The 19,460-nt window shown below is 39.9% G+C and overlaps 1 protein-coding gene across 2 annotated transcripts in view; it reads right to left on the bottom strand.

Annotated features, from left to right (window-relative positions):
* LOC144989099 (uncharacterized) overlaps positions 1-17,294 on the bottom strand; it is a 114,822-nt gene extending 97,528 nt beyond the window's left edge. Inside the window, exons 1-2 of one of the 2 annotated variants that reach the window (XM_078941072.1) lie at positions 16,703-17,294; positions 6,101-8,363 (exon numbers count right to left, since the gene is read on the bottom strand). In XM_078941072.1, coding sequence (XP_078797198.1) covers positions 6,763-8,363; positions 16,703-17,243 — 2,142 coding nt within the window. In that variant the 5' untranslated portion in view covers positions 17,244-17,294 and the 3' untranslated portion in view covers positions 6,101-6,762. Of the gene's footprint in view, positions 1-6,100; positions 8,364-16,702 lie in introns of those variants that run through there. The other variant, XM_078941085.1, reaches the window with a different exon arrangement.
* Positions 17,295-19,460: the final 2,166 nt, after the last annotated feature.

Raw genomic sequence — 19,460 nt, 5'->3', positions numbered from 1 at the left:
AAACCCAAACAAACAAAATGAGCAAAAAACAAACTTCTTTAGAAAGTTGCTTTGACAAGAGGAAAAGGTCCAATGAAAGGACAGAAGAGGAACCTGCACCCGCTAAAAAAGGGAAATCTGCCTTTAACAGGCAGTATCAAGAAACCTATTTAAAATATGGATTTATCGCCACGGGCAATTCCCACGAACCAAACCCACTGTGCGTAATATGCGGTGATGGTAGAAACGATGTTGCTCATGGGATGTTCTGTTGTTGGTGTGACGTTACGAGGACACCGCTGATAAAGTAATAAAGTTGCACATGATTACACAGTGGATTTACATTCATTATTATTGTCTATGAAGACTCTCATTCATCCAGGTTGGTTCCATTGTAGTAGGTTTAGGGGATGTCATCTGGACTTGGTTTTTAAAGTTAGAAGACGTTTCGCCTCTTATCCAAGAGGCTTTGTCAATTCATTATTATTATAATGAATTATATATTATTATTGTTATTACTAAAGAGAAAATACCACCCCCGGTCTGCGGTAAACGTGCCTTGCGTTGTACCGGTCCGCGGTGACAAAAAGGTTGGAGACCACTGACCTAGACGGCGCCCTCATGTGGACGGATGAACACATGACAGAGGGGAAGAACAGAGCTGCACAGCAGGGACGAGCAGAGACCTTTGGGTCACGTGGAGTAACAATAAAAACAGTAGAAACTCCAAGAAAACCAGTAGAACCAGACTGGAAAAGCTCAAAAAGTGTAACCTCCCAAAGAGGAGAAACCCAAAAAAGAAAGGAAAAGCAAAGAGACAGGTGGAAGCCATCATGAGATTCCTTTAAACAGGAAGTTCTTTGTCATTTCATGCACTAGTTTCATTTAGCTCTAGTTGTTGAACATTCTAGAAACTCCTAAAAACCTTTTCTGTCCACTTTGAAACCATCTGGGGCTGACTTGGCCTTGCTCGCTGGGATACGGCCAACATCCAGAAATCTACCAACAGACATTTTTAGCTCTAGTTGTTGAACATTCTATGTTTGGAAGAGGCAGGCTCTTCTAAAAGAAACTAGCAGGAGCCCCAGCGCTGGTCTTTGCTTGGATTTGGTTTAGACTTGTTCAGAATCAAATGCATGTTTTAAGGGGAGGAGGATTATTTGGTTGTTGCTGTTTTTGTTCCTATTCTTACAATCCACTATATGTCCCGTGTTGAATTCTACTATTAAAATGTGGGAAACAAATGTTTCTCAAATCCAAATCCATCCAAAAGCCTGGAGACTGGATGGCCGTGGTCCTCCCTTTGACCTGGACAGTGGTTGCCATGGCGACCTGCACACTCACCAAGCTGGAACTTAGAAGAAGAAAAAGAGACCAAAATGATTGATAAAGCAGGTTTTCCAGGGAAATCCCACAAAGTGCTTTCCAAGCTAGAACTAAGAATACCCAGCATGCATTTGGAAAAACTCATTAGCTTCTAGTGGAAAATGATGAGTCATTGGAAAAGCATTCTCTGAATGCTCAGAAAACTTCCTCTAAGGTTGTGGTTGTTTGGAGAAGTCCTCCTCTTCAAAGAAGTTCTCCTGACCATCTTCGATAAACATGAGCTAATTCTTGATGCAGGTTTGAAAACACAGATGGAAAACAGCATCAATCCAAATATTAGTCAATGTTTCCTTGAATGGAACAATTTCAGGATTTGTTGTCATAAAGTTGTGAAAAACTGTCTTGTAAAGTGTGTGGTGACGGTCCACTGTGGAAAATGACTGTTTGTGGAACATTGAGATGTGCTCAGTGATTTTGCTTTAGGACACTTTGGTTTCATTTCAAACGTTGGTTTCTCCTAAATCTACAAACTCTCTCCACAAACTGTCTCCTAACTCTCAGGGATTCCTGCTGCTGGCAAAACTCACGGCTCAAGGAACCACTTCATGAATCAGTCACGCTTTGGAATGAACTTTATTGAACAACATGTCATGGTCTGGAAGAAGCCCCAGTTCCAGCTGACAGAAGTCTGCTTCTGATCCATCAGATCTACCTAGCAACAGAAGCAAAGCTTCACGTGTTGCAGCAACAGTTTCCATGTTTGGGAGGATCTTCTGAAGAACAGCTCAGTTCCAGATCACATCATGATGTTTGATGTTTTCTTCATTCCAGGAAATCATCTGTGTCTCCTTTGATCTGTGCTGAGTCAGCACTTTGACTTCTTTTCAACTTTAGATCCATCATTTACAATCAAGGATTTATTGATAAATATGATTTATTGACAGAAAATAAAGAGTAAATGTATTTATCATCCAGCAGTGATTATGGTGTAACTCTTTTATTTTGAAATTCTTCAAGGATGATCACCTCAGGCTGTCATTTTAGACACATTCTCAACTGTTTGTCTCCCTGAGCTAGTCAGATTAGTTGGTACAATGAAGTCATCCTCTTGCTCTCTCGACGTGCTGTCAACATCTCTACTCAAAGATGTCTTCCAGTCCATCGGTCCCTGTGTCCCGTCAATAATTAACTCGTCCTTGCTGTCTGGTCAAGTCCCTGAGCACTTTAAGAATGCTGTCGTCCTTCCTCTCCTTAAAAAGCCCAGACTTGACTCCTCCCTCTTGACCTATTTCTAATCTCCCATTCATGTCCAAAATTTCAGAAAAGGTTGTTGTTTACCAACTGACAACTGCTCTGGACAGTCATGGCATTTTTGAGCAGTTTCAGTTTCTAGAGCTCTCTCCACTGAAACAGCCCTTCTCAGAGTCACTAATGACATCCTGATGCAGAGTGATGCAGGAAAATGCTCTGTGCTACTGCTACTGGACTTGACCACAGCCTTTGACACAGTTGACCGTTATGTCCTCCTGGACAGACTTTTAAACCGCAGGAGGTTTTTTGTGTGTTTTATCCCTTGACTCCCCTGTCGGGTCACTTGTACATTCTTCTTCTTCTCATCTTAAAAACATTGCAAAACTGAGTCAATTGTGTTGCGTTCCGAGTTGGAGATGCTCATCCACCTTTTTATTACATTTCGTCTTGACTATTGCAACTCCGTCTTCACATGTTTAAGAAAAAAAATCACTAGAACGGCTCCAGGTTTTCCAGAACGCTGCTGCAAGGCTTTTAACTAAATCATCTAAGTTTTCACACGTCACCCCGTTATTAATCCAGCTACACTGACTCCCTGGACAGAGAGCAGCCCCCCCGCCGTTCCGGGAGGGCCCAACGCAGGGCCCCGCCCCAGAAGAGTGCCAAGAACCCCAGACGCGCACCTCATCACCAACCAGGAGTTCTGGGCATTTCCCCGCCCCAACCCCTTGTATAAGCCAAAACCCCCCACGGGAGACCCGCTCCGCGCTCCATGCAGCCACCCACCAGGCCCACGGTTGGTCCAGGAAGGAGCGAGGCAGAGGCCAGCCGCCCCCACCCAGGAGGAGGGCACACAGGAGAAGAGAGGGTCCACAGGAAGTGTTGTAAACATGGTCCGACCAGGCTCGCCCACAGTTGGAAACTTGGCGAGGCCGGGCACTCAGGGGCAAGGATCAGAACCCACACCACAGGGACACGGACACCCCCTGGCTCAGATGTGATGTGATCCCCGGTACTGTTACTTTAAACTTTTGCAAATATTGTGTGGTTTAACTATTTCACTTGTTGAAAATTAGGGATGGCCCGTTTGACACGGCGCTTCACCTTCATGAAACAGAGTGTTTCGGCACAATGTTTCAGGGTGTGTGTCAACTAGCACAGATCACGTGGTTGATGATGTATGACGCGCCAAATGCTTCGTTTGGTCGAACCACGGTTCAGATGTCACTTGTGTTTGAACAGTTGGGCGCGCTATTCAATAGAAATGCGAAATGAATCCTGAACGTTTCCTGACCAGTTCTATTGTTTCGCTTGTATTAGAATCAGCGTCAGTTCATTGCACTTTAACATGTTTCCTATTAAAAACTTTCTGTGGCTCAGGATCATTTCAACTCGGTTTTTCCTAATAAAACACCACATCATGAACGTTTTGTATCAAAAAGAAAAAAAAACACGAATGAATCTCTGATGTCAAGCTGTTTTTATGTGAATGGAGACAGCTCAGTGGAATAGTCAGTGGCATATACATCCAGAGGCTCTAGGGTTGAGTCTGGCACTATACATGTTCTTTTTGCGTGTATTTTTTTCTTCATCTGATATGTATTTTGCTGTGTCAAGCACTTCTCACAGAAAGCGTCACATGTTGTGTTGTTTTGATTTTTTTTTTAAATCATGAAGGAAAAAGATCTTTCCGTTTTGCAGCTTTTTCCTTTACGTGTTCAAGTAGTCGAGGAGAAAATGACCATAAGTCGAACCGGTAAAGATTAGAAGTTTATTCCCTGATACAATAGTTCTAAGACAGTAGCAAGAGAAAAACACAGAAGTACAGGTGAGAACAGGGCCCCCGCAGAGAAGAGAAAAAGCACCGGGGACTTCCTACGGAGAAGTCTTTAGAGCGGCTCTGAGTTCCTCCTCCTGTGGGCAGACGTAACCCTTTGCTGGTGGCTGTCCAATTCCTTATAGGGTAAACTGTTGCGTCGCCCGCATATGCCTCCAACAGTGGGCTTCCTGTTTTTAGAGAAGACCCAGTGACCTTTTTGTGACTCCGTCCAGCTGGTTCCAACCAGTTCGAGTCTGTAGCATTTCACACTTGTTGAGTGTGTGGGTGTCAGACACCGTGGCCTCTTGCTTGCTTCTGCTTTGCTTCTGGAAATGTCCTCACACCTGCATGATGTACATCTGAGTTCTGTCTGCAGACGAGGGGCCCTACTTCCTGTTCTGAACATGCTGCGCTGTGGCTTCCCGTCTCTCTGCACAGCACAGCCTGCATATGCCTTCTGCTCTAACACTTCTGTAGCAGCGGGGTGAAAAGTCCAGATAGCAATATGAGAATGTGTTAGGTCTACAACTAAGCCAACACTTAGTAACTATTTTTGAGCTTGAAGAAAGGACACATACTCACTTATCTCTTTTCTCGAGGAGAGCAGACAGGAACATACTCAAGCCATTCCACGTGTGCTCTGAGTTTTCAAGAGTCTGCCTCCTCACTTTTATTTAAAATCAGGGCGTTACCTTACATACAGCATACAAGGAGGTGGTTGTAAACATACACACATACACACACACACACACAGCCCCCAATGGTCATAAAACAGAGAGACATCCGTTCCCAGGAGATTGCTACTCCCCCCAGGGGATTAGGGTCTTTTTTGCAGATCAACGGTCATCAGTCAGCTCCTGTGGCTTCAGGGCAAGGATCAAAAGGTCAAAGGTGAATTCCCAGTTCAATGCAGAGAAAAAATTCTTCCCGCTTTCTCAGGGCTGTTTCTCGCAGACAAGTATACACTTTTTACAGTTAAAAAAGTTCAGAGTAAATATAGGATAACTTATGTATACATTTATTCTAACAGAATGCATGTATAATTAAACATTAATTTGTTAAATGTAGTAAAAGATTAGAAACAGAATGCATACATCTTTTTCTTCAGTCATCATTAACAAAAAATTTTTGTTTTACGTTTTTTTATCATCATTTCCACATTGAAGTGTTCCAAGGAGCTTAGTTGAAGCATGTCGATATACATCTAGTCCACCACCAGATGCCGCTGTTCTGTGTGGTTTCAAAGCCCTGAATGGGTAGTTCATTTTTCTGGCACAATTACATGAACCCCTATGAGGCTTTTATTCCCATCCCTATTGAAAATTGTTCCCACAAATATCAGAATATAAATGAAATTGAAATAAACATACCAATGGGGTCGCTGAAGTCATCCAAGCATTGAAATGTTTGTTGTTCAGCTCACCATGACTGCCAGACAAAACCCCCACCTGCACACCGTCACCTAGTTAAATACTTCTTCCCATCTACCTACCTGGTAGATTAGGATTCACATTTTCCTTATACTGCCCCCTGCAGCTATGGAGTTGATCCTACCTGGAACAATCCTCCAAATCAATGTTCAGAGGCAAAAATAAAGAAAATAGAAGACAAAAAGCCAGGATAGATTACACAGATTAAAATGTATTGATCATATATTTCTTTGCTGTAGATATTTGTGGCTTAGAGAAGATGAAAACCTAAAAAAGCTGTTCAGGAAAGTCAGGATAAGACAAGACAAGACTTTATTGATCCCTGGAGGGAAATTCAGTTGTTACAGCAGCCAAACAAGAAATATGGCAGTTAGAAAACCAAATAGTCAGTAAAAATTAAAATAGTATTAAAAGCGGAAGTAAAAGTACACGTCATAACTAAATAAGTAAATCCAGCAGCAGTTTCAACAGTTCTAAACTGTATCATTCTATAGTCTAACTGCTGTTGGGACAAAGGACCTCCTGTAGCGAATCATACATTAAAACAACCAAAGTTTTTTTTTTTAAATGTAGACAATTTCATTTCTACAGATCAATTCTCACTTGTGCCTCCCTCTAATGAAGTTACTGCATCAATATGGTATGGAGGCCATCAGCCTGTGGCTCTGTGTACATGAAATGAAAGCTCAGGTTGCTATGGAGTTCATTAGAACATTGAGGTTTCACCCCAGAAGTTTTGAGCATTAAAAACTTATTTTAAAATATTCAATTTTTCTGAGATGCAGAACTTTTCCCTCCTGTAAAATAAAGTCTTCTGCTGATTCTGATTCTGGTACAGAGGTTGAGAGGTCGACCTCTTATCAGAAAAGTTTAGAATTTAGAGTTTACACTAAATCCTTACATTGTCAAGAAAAGGTCTTACATGTTCTCATGTGTTTGTTGAGATGACATACACGACTAAAACTTTTTTTTACATTCTTTACAAGAAAAAGGCTTTTCTCCTGTGTGAGTTCTCATGTGTTTTTTTAGAGCAGATGAACAACTAAAACTTTTTTTACATTCTTTACAAGAAAAAGGCTTTTCTCCTGTGTGAGTTCTCATGTGTGTTTTGAGATTAGATATTTGACTAAAACATTTTTTACATTCTTTACAAGAAAAAGGTTTTTCTCCTGTGTGAGTTGTCATGTGTTTTTTTAGAGCAGATGAACAACTAAAACTTTTTTTACATTCTTTACAAGAAAAAGGCTTTTCTCCTGTGTGAGTTCTAATGTGTGTTTTGAGAGTAGATATGTGACTAAAACTTTGATCACATTCTTTACAAGAAAAAGGTTTTTCTCCTGTGTGAGTTCTCATGTGTGTTTGGAGAAAAGATATACGACTAAAACTTTTCTTACATTCTTTACACGAAAAAGGTTTTTCTCCTGTATGAATTCTCATGTGTCTTTGGAGATTAGATATTTGACTGAAACTTTTTTTACATTCTTTACAAGAAAAAGGCCTTTCTCCTGTGTGAGTTCTCATGTGTGTTTGGAGAGCAGATATTTGACTGAAACTTTTTTTACATTCTTTACAAGAAAAAGGCCTTTCTCCTGTGTGAGTTCTCATGTGTGTTTGGAGATGAGATATTTTACTGAAACTTTTTTTACATTCTTTACAAGAAAAAGGCCTTTCTCCTGTGTGAGTTCTCATGTGTGTTTGGAGAAAAGATATACGACTAAAACCTTTCTTACATTCTTTACACGAAAAAGGCCTTTCTCCTGTGTGAGTTCTCATGTGTTTTTTTAGATCAGATGAACAACTAAAACTTTTTTTACATTCTTTACAAGAAAAAGGCCTTTCTCCTGTGTGAGTTCTCATGTGTGATTTGAGAGTAGATCTGTGACTAAAGCTTTTATTACATTCCTCACAAGAAAATCTCTTATGTTCTGCATGGATTGTTGTGTGAATTCTGAACTGAGATATGTTACCAAAGCTTTGACCACATTCTTTACAGATATAACATCTTTCATCAGACCCATTTTCCATGTAGTCAGACGGGTTAGTAATTATTCTTAAGTTTTTACCAGACATGATTGGAGATTGTTTGTATTTCTTACCAAGATTAGTCTTTTTAGGATTTTTTCTAACATCTGTGTCACACTGACTTTCTGACATGTGAGAGCTGTCCACACTTTGGACATGTCTTCTGTGTCTTCTCTTCCTCGGATCTCTGTTCTGGTCTGTCTCTCCATCTGTAGTTGATGTTGATTCTGTCTCTTCATCTGTAGTTGATGTTGATTCTTCATGTTGGTTTCCTTCTTCATCCTGACTATCAGTTACATTAAAGCTCTGCTGAACGTTTAGATCTGCTTCACTGTTCTCATCTTCCTCATACGTAGGAATCTCCATCAAGGTATCAGTCTCCTGCTTCAGATCAAGCTGCTCTTCATCCTGACTGATGCAGAGTTCCCCTGGTTCCTCTTTAATCTGTGGAGGTTCTGGTTCTTCCTGTTCCACTCTGAAGTTCCTCTGCTGGATGCAGAGATCTTCCTCTTTAGTCATCCAACACTGGGGGAGAGCTGCAGAAACACAAGAACAGGTCCTTTTAAATACTATGATGACTTTATTTATTCTTAATTATCAATACAAATGATTGCAGAATCATTCAGTATATGCACATTAAAAAACTTTTAATCAAAAAAAAGTTTTTTGTTTTCTTTAGCACAACAGTATCAAACTGTGCTGAAAAAGGCCCCCTACACCTCCCCCATATGATGAGAGCTTTTTCAGCCAATAACTTGTAGTCTAAACCAGTTATAGAAAGAAAATAATATTTTATTTGTTTTTAGGGAAATTAACTTGCAGATAAATAATTCATAAATGGTACAAACAGGTCTTTAATGTCATTTAACTGTATACTCAAATTAAATCATACTGAAATAAATAGATTTATTAGAAAGGGGACAGAGGGACTGACAGAAAATGTACTTTTAACCTGATTCTGTCGCCAATTATTTTTATATGAAATTACAAAAAGGAAAAAAGTCTGAAAACAATTGGAATGTTTTAGATTCTTGCCATTATTGACAGTAAAGATCCAGGCATCTATAGTAAATGTTTGACACAGTCTCTGAGGCTTTGTTATGTTAGGAATGTGCTGCTAATAAAGTTACATTCACATGTCTGTTATTGTATTTATTTTATTTAGAAATCACCTCCAGGACCGAGGTCTTGGGTCCCATCAATGGGGGTCAGAAACTTGCCTATAGTGGTGTTGGTGGGTGTGTTTATGTGTGAGTGTTAGCCTAGAAGTGCTACTGGCAGCTCATATGGTAAAAATGTGTCAAAATGGACGAGCTTGAAGATTTAATGTGAGAACTTGTAAAATAGAATGTGGCAAACCAAAAGTCTGCATCTGTGTGTGAAAATCTTCTCCTGTAAAGTTTGGCAAATAAAAGTCACAACTGACAAATTACCATTTGCATGTGTTCATTATAGTTACAACCTCAAATCAGTGATTTCAACGGCTTGAATCTGCTGCTGTGAATCACAGCACACTACAACTGAGTGAACTACAAATACATTTCAAAAGAAAAAAATATATTTTTTTCCTGACTTTTAATGAGAAGTGATCTCTTTGAGGTGTAAATGGAGACACAGCAGAGAGACGGCTGCAAAGACACCGTTATCAACAAAGTGCAATATCCGAGGAAAGACCATTCAGTAAAAATCAATAATCTCTATAAAACAAATGAATTTCTACAGTTATATGGTAATGAAGAATCGTCAGCAAATTCATGCTACAATCAATACTTTGTGAAAAAAGTCAATATTTATTATATTTTATCAAATTTTAATAGAGAAATGACTCATAATAAAGATGCTCGATAGCTCTGAAGATACTGAAGCTATTTTCACCAAACTTTCTGTACTGACTAATCATGACCCTGTTGTCCTACTACAACAAAGATAACTGTATGTCAATTAATTACTTATTGTAATTATGGTTCATGATTGGTCCAAAATGCTTAATAGCTCTAAAAGATACTGAAGCCAACAATGTAATGTTCTGATATAATCTTTTTTGTCAATAACAACAACAAATCTAATCACCATTTTGAGCCAGACAACAGTGATTAGTCAGGTGGTCTGAGTCACGTTTTTAGAAGAACCAGTTGCCAATCATGATAATCTAGTTCAAAGTCTAAGCCCACATCACTGAAAGCTGCTCGGAAAAAGCTGTCAATCAAACGTTCGAGGTGGGGGCCAGCGGGCACCACGCCTTTCACTGAGGCATCTGATTGGTCAGTTTACAACTTGAATAACTAGCACTAAAGAAAAAATGTTATGAAAAAAACTAAGATTACCCACAAGATATTAAGAAAAGAATTTCACAGCAAGAATGGTAATTCTGTCCATTTAGAATGACTGAGTAACAGCTGCCTATTTATCTATAGAGGTCTATTGGAGTTTGGCGACAGCAGCTACTTCCTATTTGGAAGTGGGGGGGGGGCGACTCTAATGTCCAGTGATGATATAGTCTATGCTTTTTAGCATAGACTTTTGGAAAGCTCCTCGTAGTTTGACTACTAACAATAAACAGTGTTGGGGTAATGAATTACATAGTAACAAGTTACTTTAATTTAGTTACTTTTGTCAGTAATGGAGTAACGTAATGAATTACTACGGAGCCCGTGATCTGCCATGGGTTAAAAAAAAGGGGGTTCTGGCTGCCGCTGCTGCTGCGGTGGGGGTCTTGGTGTGGGGATGGCTGGACACTCTCCCTCCTTTTCACATTCCACCATCCATTTAGAAGAACATAAACACTCACCTGAGCACAGGTGTTAGCTCACCTTTGCACTAATAGTTTGCATGATTGAATGAATGAAATATTTCACACTAGTTGGTTTAAAGGCATGAGTATGCGTGTGAACACTATCTGTTTTGTGTGCATGTTTTCTGTACATGTTGACATGTGGACATCTAACACTAACACTAACAGGTGTGTTTATAACATCTGAATGTGTGTGTGGACAGGCCCCGCCCTTTGAGATTTGTTTTACACTTGAGCCTTACCGTAATGATAAACATCCAGTAAAGTTGTTGCTTTAGGCTGCTTCATGGTTCTACCCCCCCCTCCTATTATCACCCTCCTATCCCCCCCCCTCTCTCTAACGTCCCTCTCTCTTCTTCCCTCCTTTCCTTTTCCGTCCGGTCCAACACAGAAGATTTTCAAACATGATGGAATCTAATAAAGTTTGGCCTCAATTCCAAAAGGGGTTTATTCAGACATACCTCTGGTTTGTCTGAAGATTAATAACCCCTATTGTTAAAGTAAAATATGTCCAACACAAGAGGCCCTCAGCTCTCATCTGTTTGCCCAGCTGTTGGACAGGACAAGTAAAAAAAAAAAAAAAAAAAAAAAAAAAAAAAAAGGTTTTGGTTTCCACTAAATAATTAATTAATTCCAACAAAATAATAATCTGATATACAGTCAGGTCTGTAAATATTGGGACAGTAGCAATTCCAACATTTATGGTTCTATAAACCGCCACAATGAATTAGACCGTCAGCTTTAATTTGAGGGTATTTACTTCCAGATCAGGTGAGCGGTGTGTGAATTACAACAGTTTGCATATGTGCCTCCCACTTGTTAAGAAACCAAAAGTAATGTAAGTAAGTCTCAACTGTTCCATGGCCAGGTGTGTGTTATTCCCTCCTTATAACAATTACAACATTCTTAAGAAGAAGAAATGCACCGGGAGCTCAGCAACGGCAAACGACCTGGGAGATTACAGAAAAAAACTGAGGTGGACGAAGGAATAATTCTGTCCCTGTTGAAGAAAACTCCCTAAAAGGAGGGTTTACCACAAGATGTAAAACCTTAGTGAGCCTCAAAAACAGGAAGGCCAGACCAGAGTTTGCCAAACAACATCTAAAACAGTCTTCACAGTTCTGAAACAACATCCTATGGACAGATGAGACCAAGATAAAAAAATAAAATAAAAAAAACACCAAATCCCCCGGCGGCCGCATCGGAAATAAATAAAACTACAATGCATTATTCTTTATTAAAAAATAACAGTAACAACTAACAACAACCTATCTAGCTTGTGAACTAACTACTAACTATAGGTGATGTAGATTGACTGTGTGTGTGAGTACAGAGCGTCTTGTGTGTTATTGGTGCGTGTTGATTCTTCTGCTCTGTAGCTGCACGCAAGTGTCACCTGTACTCTTTGGTACAGACATCTTCTCAGAATATTATATATTTCCCAGTAATAAACAGACTGCAGACACTTTGTCACCTTTCCGGTAGCCATGAAGCCTGACACCCATGAATAACACGGGGCAGGAGGCTCCGCCTTTGTTTATACAGACATGTTAACTTTGCGCTGCACATAATAGTTGCAGACGTTTAACACCTCCTGACTAAACAAAGGGCACCAACGTGAGTGTGCACACCGACGCGAAAAAACGCCACGCGTCAAAGCGTCTCTTTTAAAAAAACGCCTTGGGTTCGTTTTTTTGGTTTGACGCGCTGCGTCAAAAACTATACAACCAATGAGAATGGCGCTTTTGCACACGTGTCTGGAGCTTCTGAAGTTACAGTAAAACACAACTTGGGGGCGCTCAAACACAACACTGCCTTTCTGAGCACACATACCAGCAAAGAAGATAGACGCCAAGTAGCGTCTACACTGCCGCAAAGAAATAATGACGGACATTCTAAAATATCCCCGAAAACGCTCATGATCCATTTTCAGCTCTTGTACCAGTCGATAAAACCATGTTCTTCTCTTCTCGTAACTATGGGATGTACCCAAAATCGGCGTCTTTTCCGGCGTCTTTCATCATTCAACAGAACAATAATTTCTTCATCATTGGAACTGTAGCTGGAGCTACTGGTGCTTGAAATATTCATGTTTTCTTTGTATGATTCTGACAAGCGCGTAAATACTGGCTCTCTTCTTCTGAGTGAAAAGCAACCACCTTGTGTACAGGAGTATTTCTGTTTTACATTAAGCGCCATCTAATGTCAGGGAATGAAATTGCATGTTGGCTCGGCTCATCGTCAGCGAAAATCGCCTGGGTGTGAACACAAAAGACGTGGGGAAAACGCCTGGCGAATAACGCCTGGCGAATATTAGTCCCGGTGTGTACGGGCCTTTAGAATGAGGATGTGTGCTTCTGAAAGCGGGCGCCTCTGTGTGTAAAGGGAGCCACGTGCAGCAGAGGCAGTGAGAGCGCGGAGACGAGAGAGAGTGACAGGCACGGTGGGAGAGGAGGAGAAGACAGTCTGGAAGAAAGAAGGAAAGTCTGAACACAGGACTAGCAGAAAAAGTAAATTATCAGCAAAGATGAATGTGTTTAATGTGTTTATTATAGTTCCAATCACGCACCATATTGAAAATGTAAAAAAATAAAAAGTGCGGTGATGCGGTTATCGTCACAGCCCTATACCAGAGTCATGGAAAGAGAAGAGTATAAGAAGGAAAGGAACTGCTCATGATCGCATGTCATCAGTGAAGCACGGTGGTGGTAATGTCATGGTGTGGGCATGTATGGCTGCTATTGGACCTGGTTCTCTTGTATTTATTGATGATGTGACTCCGGACAAAAGCAGTACGATGAATTCTGTTTCGGACAATATTATCTATGGTAGCTTTTGTGTAGCATAATTAAAAATAATAGACAAAACCAGAAATGCTTTTTCATTTTCAAAATGAAGCTGCATTTGTTTACTCGAAATTTTAAAAAAAAAGCAATCCACAAAACCGCTTTTTAATTTTCTTCTTCAACACTGCTTATTCTGTCACTTAATTAAAATGATAAAGAAAATAGTATTTGACATTTCATTTTCAAAAAGTTATCTGGTAAATGTGTAGCAATATTCAGTTACAGTAGATATATCTAATTTGACAATTAAAATGGATTAACAGAAATGCTTTATTTTGAAAATGTAACTGCATCATATGACTCATATATTAAAAAAAAAAATTCAAAATGCTTTTTCCTTTTCTACTTAAAAACCACTTATTCTGTGTCATAATTAAAATAAAAGTGCAAAGAGGGGATTGCCTTTTCATTTTCACATCCACCCTGCGACTAGTGTTGCATAACACAATTCCAGTTAGCATTTCCACGGGGAGGCGGGGCAATGACATCAGTGCCTGTTGATCCAACCAGCAAAAGCCAAAAGTTTAGCATGGTGAAATCTGTTAGCGTTGTTCAAGGGGCTGTAGCTGTCCTGGAACAGCAAAATCAGCGTAAAGTACAGGTAAGATCTTAAGCCCGAGTCAGAACCGGACTGCCTCAGCATTTCCTGAATAATATAATTCCTGTTTGACCCTAAAGTACAACACCCCATACTGGCCTTCATGACCAGCAAAAGAGATTCAAGGCTGGACGAAAATAGCTTGTTTGCTTAGTTCTGGAATGAAATGGAAATCCTTGAATCCATTTTCTTGACTGCAAGACACGTCAATGAACCGAAAACACCGGAGTCCAATCTTAATCATTTCATTAATTAGATGTAAAATGACTGACATGACCAAAAAAAACAGCTGTGCAGTCAAAAACATGCAGATCTGCTTTGTGCTTTTCCCACTCATGCACTCGCGTTTCATCCACAGATGAGCCCACATCTCGGCGCCTGTCATCTCACCGGCAACAGTTTCAAAACACAGGATCATTATTATTATTATTTTCAAATGAAGCTGTATTTGTTTACTCAAAATTAAAAAGAAAAAGCAATCCGCCAAACCACTTTTTCATCTTCTTCCTCAACACCGCGTATTCTGTCACTTAATTAAAATGATAAAGAAAATAGTATTTGACATTTGATTTTCAAAAAATTGTTTAGTAAATGTGAAGCGAATTTCGGTTAGATTTATCTAATTTGACAATTAAAGTGGATTAACAGAAATACTTTTTCATTTTAAAAATGTAACTGCATCATATGACTCACAAATAAAGTAAAAAAAACACTTTACGGCTGTTAGCATTGTTCATGGGACTGTAGCTGTCCTGTAACAGCAAAATCAACGGGAAGCTGCAGGAGACAATCTTCTAAATGTGCTTTTATTACTGTTATGATTATTATTAAGGGCCTGCTCACTCATGATTTTTTTAATCTGTATGGCCAGTGCTTTTTTCTTGGCTGCAAGGACCTGAAAAAAGGGTTAGCATTAGGCTAATACGTGTTAAAAACATTAGCCGTGGAAAGAGTGTTCCTACTGATTTTATGTTTTAAATAGGAGACTCTAGACTTGATGTCTGCTTCTTGTATTTCAGGGCTCCAGACTGCGACAAAATGGTTGCATTTGCGACCAAAATTTGAGAGTGTGCGACTAAATTTTACATTCAGTGTGCTACCAGTAAATTTGCCTCCCCCACCCTCCGTATATTTTAAACATTAAACGTGGAAGGGGCACGTCAATGATCAGTGAAATAATCAATGAGATGCGAGCGCACACGCTAACACACACTCATGAGACGCGAGCACACACTGGCGTTTCATTGAGTGATGCCTGTCTGTGAGGCGGCCAATGCGTGTGAGAAGTAGGCCTGGGCGATAAATCGATTAAATGAATTAATGTTTACCATGACTCCTGCTGCTTCATGATCATCTCTGTGCAGAAGACGGGCTTTCTTAATTTAATTAAAACCTTAGACCCCAGATATGAGCTGTATTGTTAATCCTTAAAATGGTGCTACTGTCAAGGTGAGTGTTTGTCTCCTCTTAGTCTACACTACAAAGTGGGACTGAAAACACAGCTGGGACCTCAAGTAAGGAAGTAACCTTTTTATTGTGGACAAGTGAAAACAAGTGTAGAATAAAAAATTAGACAAAAACAAGACAAAATTATTTAAACAAGTCCAAAAAGGGGGTGAGAAGAAGAAAAATCTTATACTTGACTTTGATTCCAAGAGTGTGTTTATTTATTTATTATTTATCCCAGAAATAGGGGTTACATTTGTCTTGCATTTGAATGGGGGGGGGAACATCGGAAATCGAATAAAAAAAAATAGGCCATATCGCCCAGCCCTAGTGAGAAGAATAGGGAAAGCCACTGTAAGTGGCTAAAATGCATGAAGGGGCCTTGAGATAATCGACCATGCGTAAACATCTGTGGGAAGGAAACGGAGACAAATATCATCATAACCTGATATGTGCGTCTGAGCTATGAGCAAGCAAACTATTGATTCGTTCTTCCGACCTGCGGCTGGTGTACCAGTGCCAGAGTGTACAGCAGGGGTCTCAAACTCGCGGCCCGCAGGCTATTTGCGACCTCCAAGATGATATTTTGCGGCCCCCGCCTTAATATGAAAGTTTAATGTTAGTGCATTCTGCCAGTTAGTATGAATGACACGTTTTCTTTGTCTTGCGCGTAGCTGACAAACCAACCATTTGGGATTTGGAGGGATTTGAATCTTTTCTGTCTGCAGATCCATGAGCAGGACCCTGTCTTTGGGTTTTAGATTGAAATGTCGTTTTGGAAATAGAATCTGTCTGAATGTCTGGAATTGGAGACATGGAGACATCAAAGAGGTTTAGATGGATTTTGGGTTTGACAGAGAAATCTGCTGAAAAGAACTGAACTACAAACTTAGAACCACAGACGACAAAACAGATTGGACTTTTTTATCTGCTAACAATTTTCTCTTTGATCTGTTAAGGTTTCCTGTTTGTCGTCAGCTGGAGGGACTAACTAAGATCATCTGATTTGAAGAATGTTGTGGGCTGCACTGACCAACAATGTCTTCTGTCTTTTCAACTGGAAGGGACAGAAGAGACTCTTCCAGGACACGCTGTTGATGGACTGCATGTTTGGAGAGCTTGAAGCTCACGATAGAACCGTTGTTGAAGTGAACATACCGATAGTGTGGAGATGAAGATCAGAGTCACACTGACCTGCTGACATGTGAGAGCTGTCCACACTTTGGACATCACTTCTGTCTCTTCTCTTCCTCTGATCTCTGTTCTGTGGGTCTGTCTCTTCATCTGTAGTTGATGTTGATTCTGTCTCTTCATCTGTAGTTGATGTTGGTTCTTCATGTTGGTTTCCTTCTTCATCCTGACTATCAGTTACATTAAAGCTCTGCTGATTGTTTAGATCTGCTTCACTGTTCTCATCTTCCTCATAAGTAAGAATCTCCATCAAGGTATCAGTCTCCTGCTTCAGATCAAGCTGATCTTCATCCTGACTGATGCAGAGTTCCCCTGGTTCCTCTTTAATCTGTGGAGGTTCTGGTTCCTCCTGTTCCTCTTTAATCTGTGAAGGTTCTGGTTCCTCCTGTTCCTCTTTAATCTGTGGAAGTTCTGGTTCCTCCTGTTCCTCTTGAATCTGTGGAGGTTCTGGTTCCTCCTGTTCTTGAATCTGTAGAGGTTCTGGTTCCTCCTGTTCCACCCTGAAGTTCCTCTGCTGGTTGCAGAGATCTTCCTCTTCAGTCATCCAATGCTGGGGGAGGCCTGCAGGAACACAAACACAACAAGGAGCCTTATATACGTTTCCAAGAGTTATGGGTTTCATCAAACATCAATAAACTCTGTGATCATTTGAGAAAATGTCTAAGGAGTCTGGAGGACCACAAGAGACTCATTGAAATAATACATATAGACGCCATTAAATAATTAAATAAATGTGACATTAATTCTTTAAAATTTGAAATAAATAGCAAATATATCATTAAAAGTGTCAATATTTAATTTAAATGTTAAATGATTTACACAGGTCACATTTAAAGTTTGTTGGAATAATGTATATAGGTTATCTCATATTTGCTTATTTTATGCATCACCTAGCTATATATGTATAAGTGATTTAATCATGTTTGCAGAAGTGTCTGTGTGTGTCCAAATCTGTTTCACAGGAAGGTGGAGGTGACACCCTTGGGAGAAAATGTTTATCTTTGCGTCTTTTCAGCATTCTCCTGAGAACCTGTGTTAGCTATGTCTAAAATGAATCGAAGGACGGTCTGTGTTAGTTTATCTGTGAGAAACGGCTTTGCAGGTCCAGGGATGATTTGAGAAGACTGTGGAAGGATGGACATGTTGTAATAAATGCTTTCTGATAGCGCTGCAGCTGTGTTTTTATCTGTTTCCCCTCCTTAGAGCTCAGCGCATGTGTAACTTAGGGACAACCCAAATCAACTTATTAAAAGAGGTGGCAGCAGAATTTGCGCCAGAGTGGAGAGAGATTGTTTACTGGGTAGATCTCTGTCTGCTCTCCTCGTAAAGGTACCTTTGTCCGTTGGTCTTTCTTTCCTTTTTGAATTGTTATGATGTTGCAGGTTGTTTGAACCCAACAAAGTTCTTCTATTATTCTGTATTAGGGGTGTCACGATTTCGACTTTAAATCGAAATCGATCGAAATTAAGTCACAGTCTCGAACTTCGAATAAAAAAATGGAATTGTCGATGCTGCCACGCCCCCATGCTGCATCTGGTTACTTGCCAAGCGGGAAAAAACATGTGTTGAAGTGCTGCGAGTCTAATTGTTAATAAAGTTTTTAAAAAAAGAAGTGCTGCAAGTCAACCTCCTTTAACAGCCACTCAAAAGATAGCATGGAGACCCATCGACAGAACTCGAATCCCCTCGTCTTTCACGGAAGTCGCTGGTATGGAGGTATTTTGGATTTCCATTGAGTTATGTTGACAACGTTGATTAAAAAATAATACTATATCAGTAAAATAGACATAACACTGTTTCTGGAATTTTCATAGCAAAATTTCATCAAGTATCAAAAGTTAAAAATATGTGCAAAATTATGTTACATTAGGAAAAATCATGAATCAACTTATCAAATTATCAAATGAAGTAATATCAATAAAAGTCAATCAATTTAACCATTTTCATTAATTTTTTTTATTTATTTATTTATTTATTTATTTATTTTTTACATATTTTTATGATAAAGTAATGCTGTGAAGTAAAATAAAAGGGTCCATAATCTGTCGATTGTCCAAGGTTGGCATTTCTTCTTCTGCTGAATAACAGCTGTTCTTCTGGGTTTCAACAGAGTTTATAGTTCTCTTCAATATTATGTCTGCAGACATTAGATTCAGGTCCATATCCTTCTTCAGCTGATATCAGCGGCGCCGAGTTGTGGTCAACTTGTCTGCAGGTCAGAACTCTCTGCTGAGTAATCAGGTCACTTCAGACTTTTGGAGAAAGTGATGAATCCAGGCGTCATATTTCTTTAAATTATTTGGCTCTTTGGTTTATTACTCCATGTTGTTTCAGACGACCGAAATGAGACACTTCGCAAGTTTGGACACAGTGCAAGTTTGGAGATTTCAGCATTCCTTCTGGTCAGATGGTCGTTCAGATAAACAGCTGATCCTTTCCGATTTTTACGTTGATTCATTAGAGCTAGCTTGTGTTTTTGATTCACAAACCTGATGAGGATCGCTGGTTTATCCGTCTCCTTTCTCCTGGGGAGCAGGTGGCAGGTCTCCATGGTGTTTAGATCCAGGGAAATCCCTTTAGATGTGAGAAATGAATGTATTTGCTGCTCCAGAGTCTCTCCACCGCTCTAAGTTTAAGAGGGACTGTCAGCGCTATTAGCATTAGCAGTGCTAGCTCCAGCTGCATTTAGCTTTGCCCGAGGTTTGATGGGTACTCCAGTGAGAAGGACATTATTCATCCTTACTTGTTGTTCCACATCGTC

Source organism: Oryzias latipes, chromosome 2 (genome assembly GCF_053564925.1).
Source record: "Oryzias latipes strain Hd-rR chromosome 2, Olatipes_Hd-rR_3.1".
Lineage (NCBI taxonomy): Eukaryota > Metazoa > Chordata > Actinopteri > Beloniformes > Adrianichthyidae > Oryzias > Oryzias latipes.
Note: the sequence above shows the minus strand (reverse complement) of the source record. Positions and strands in the feature narration are given on the sequence as shown.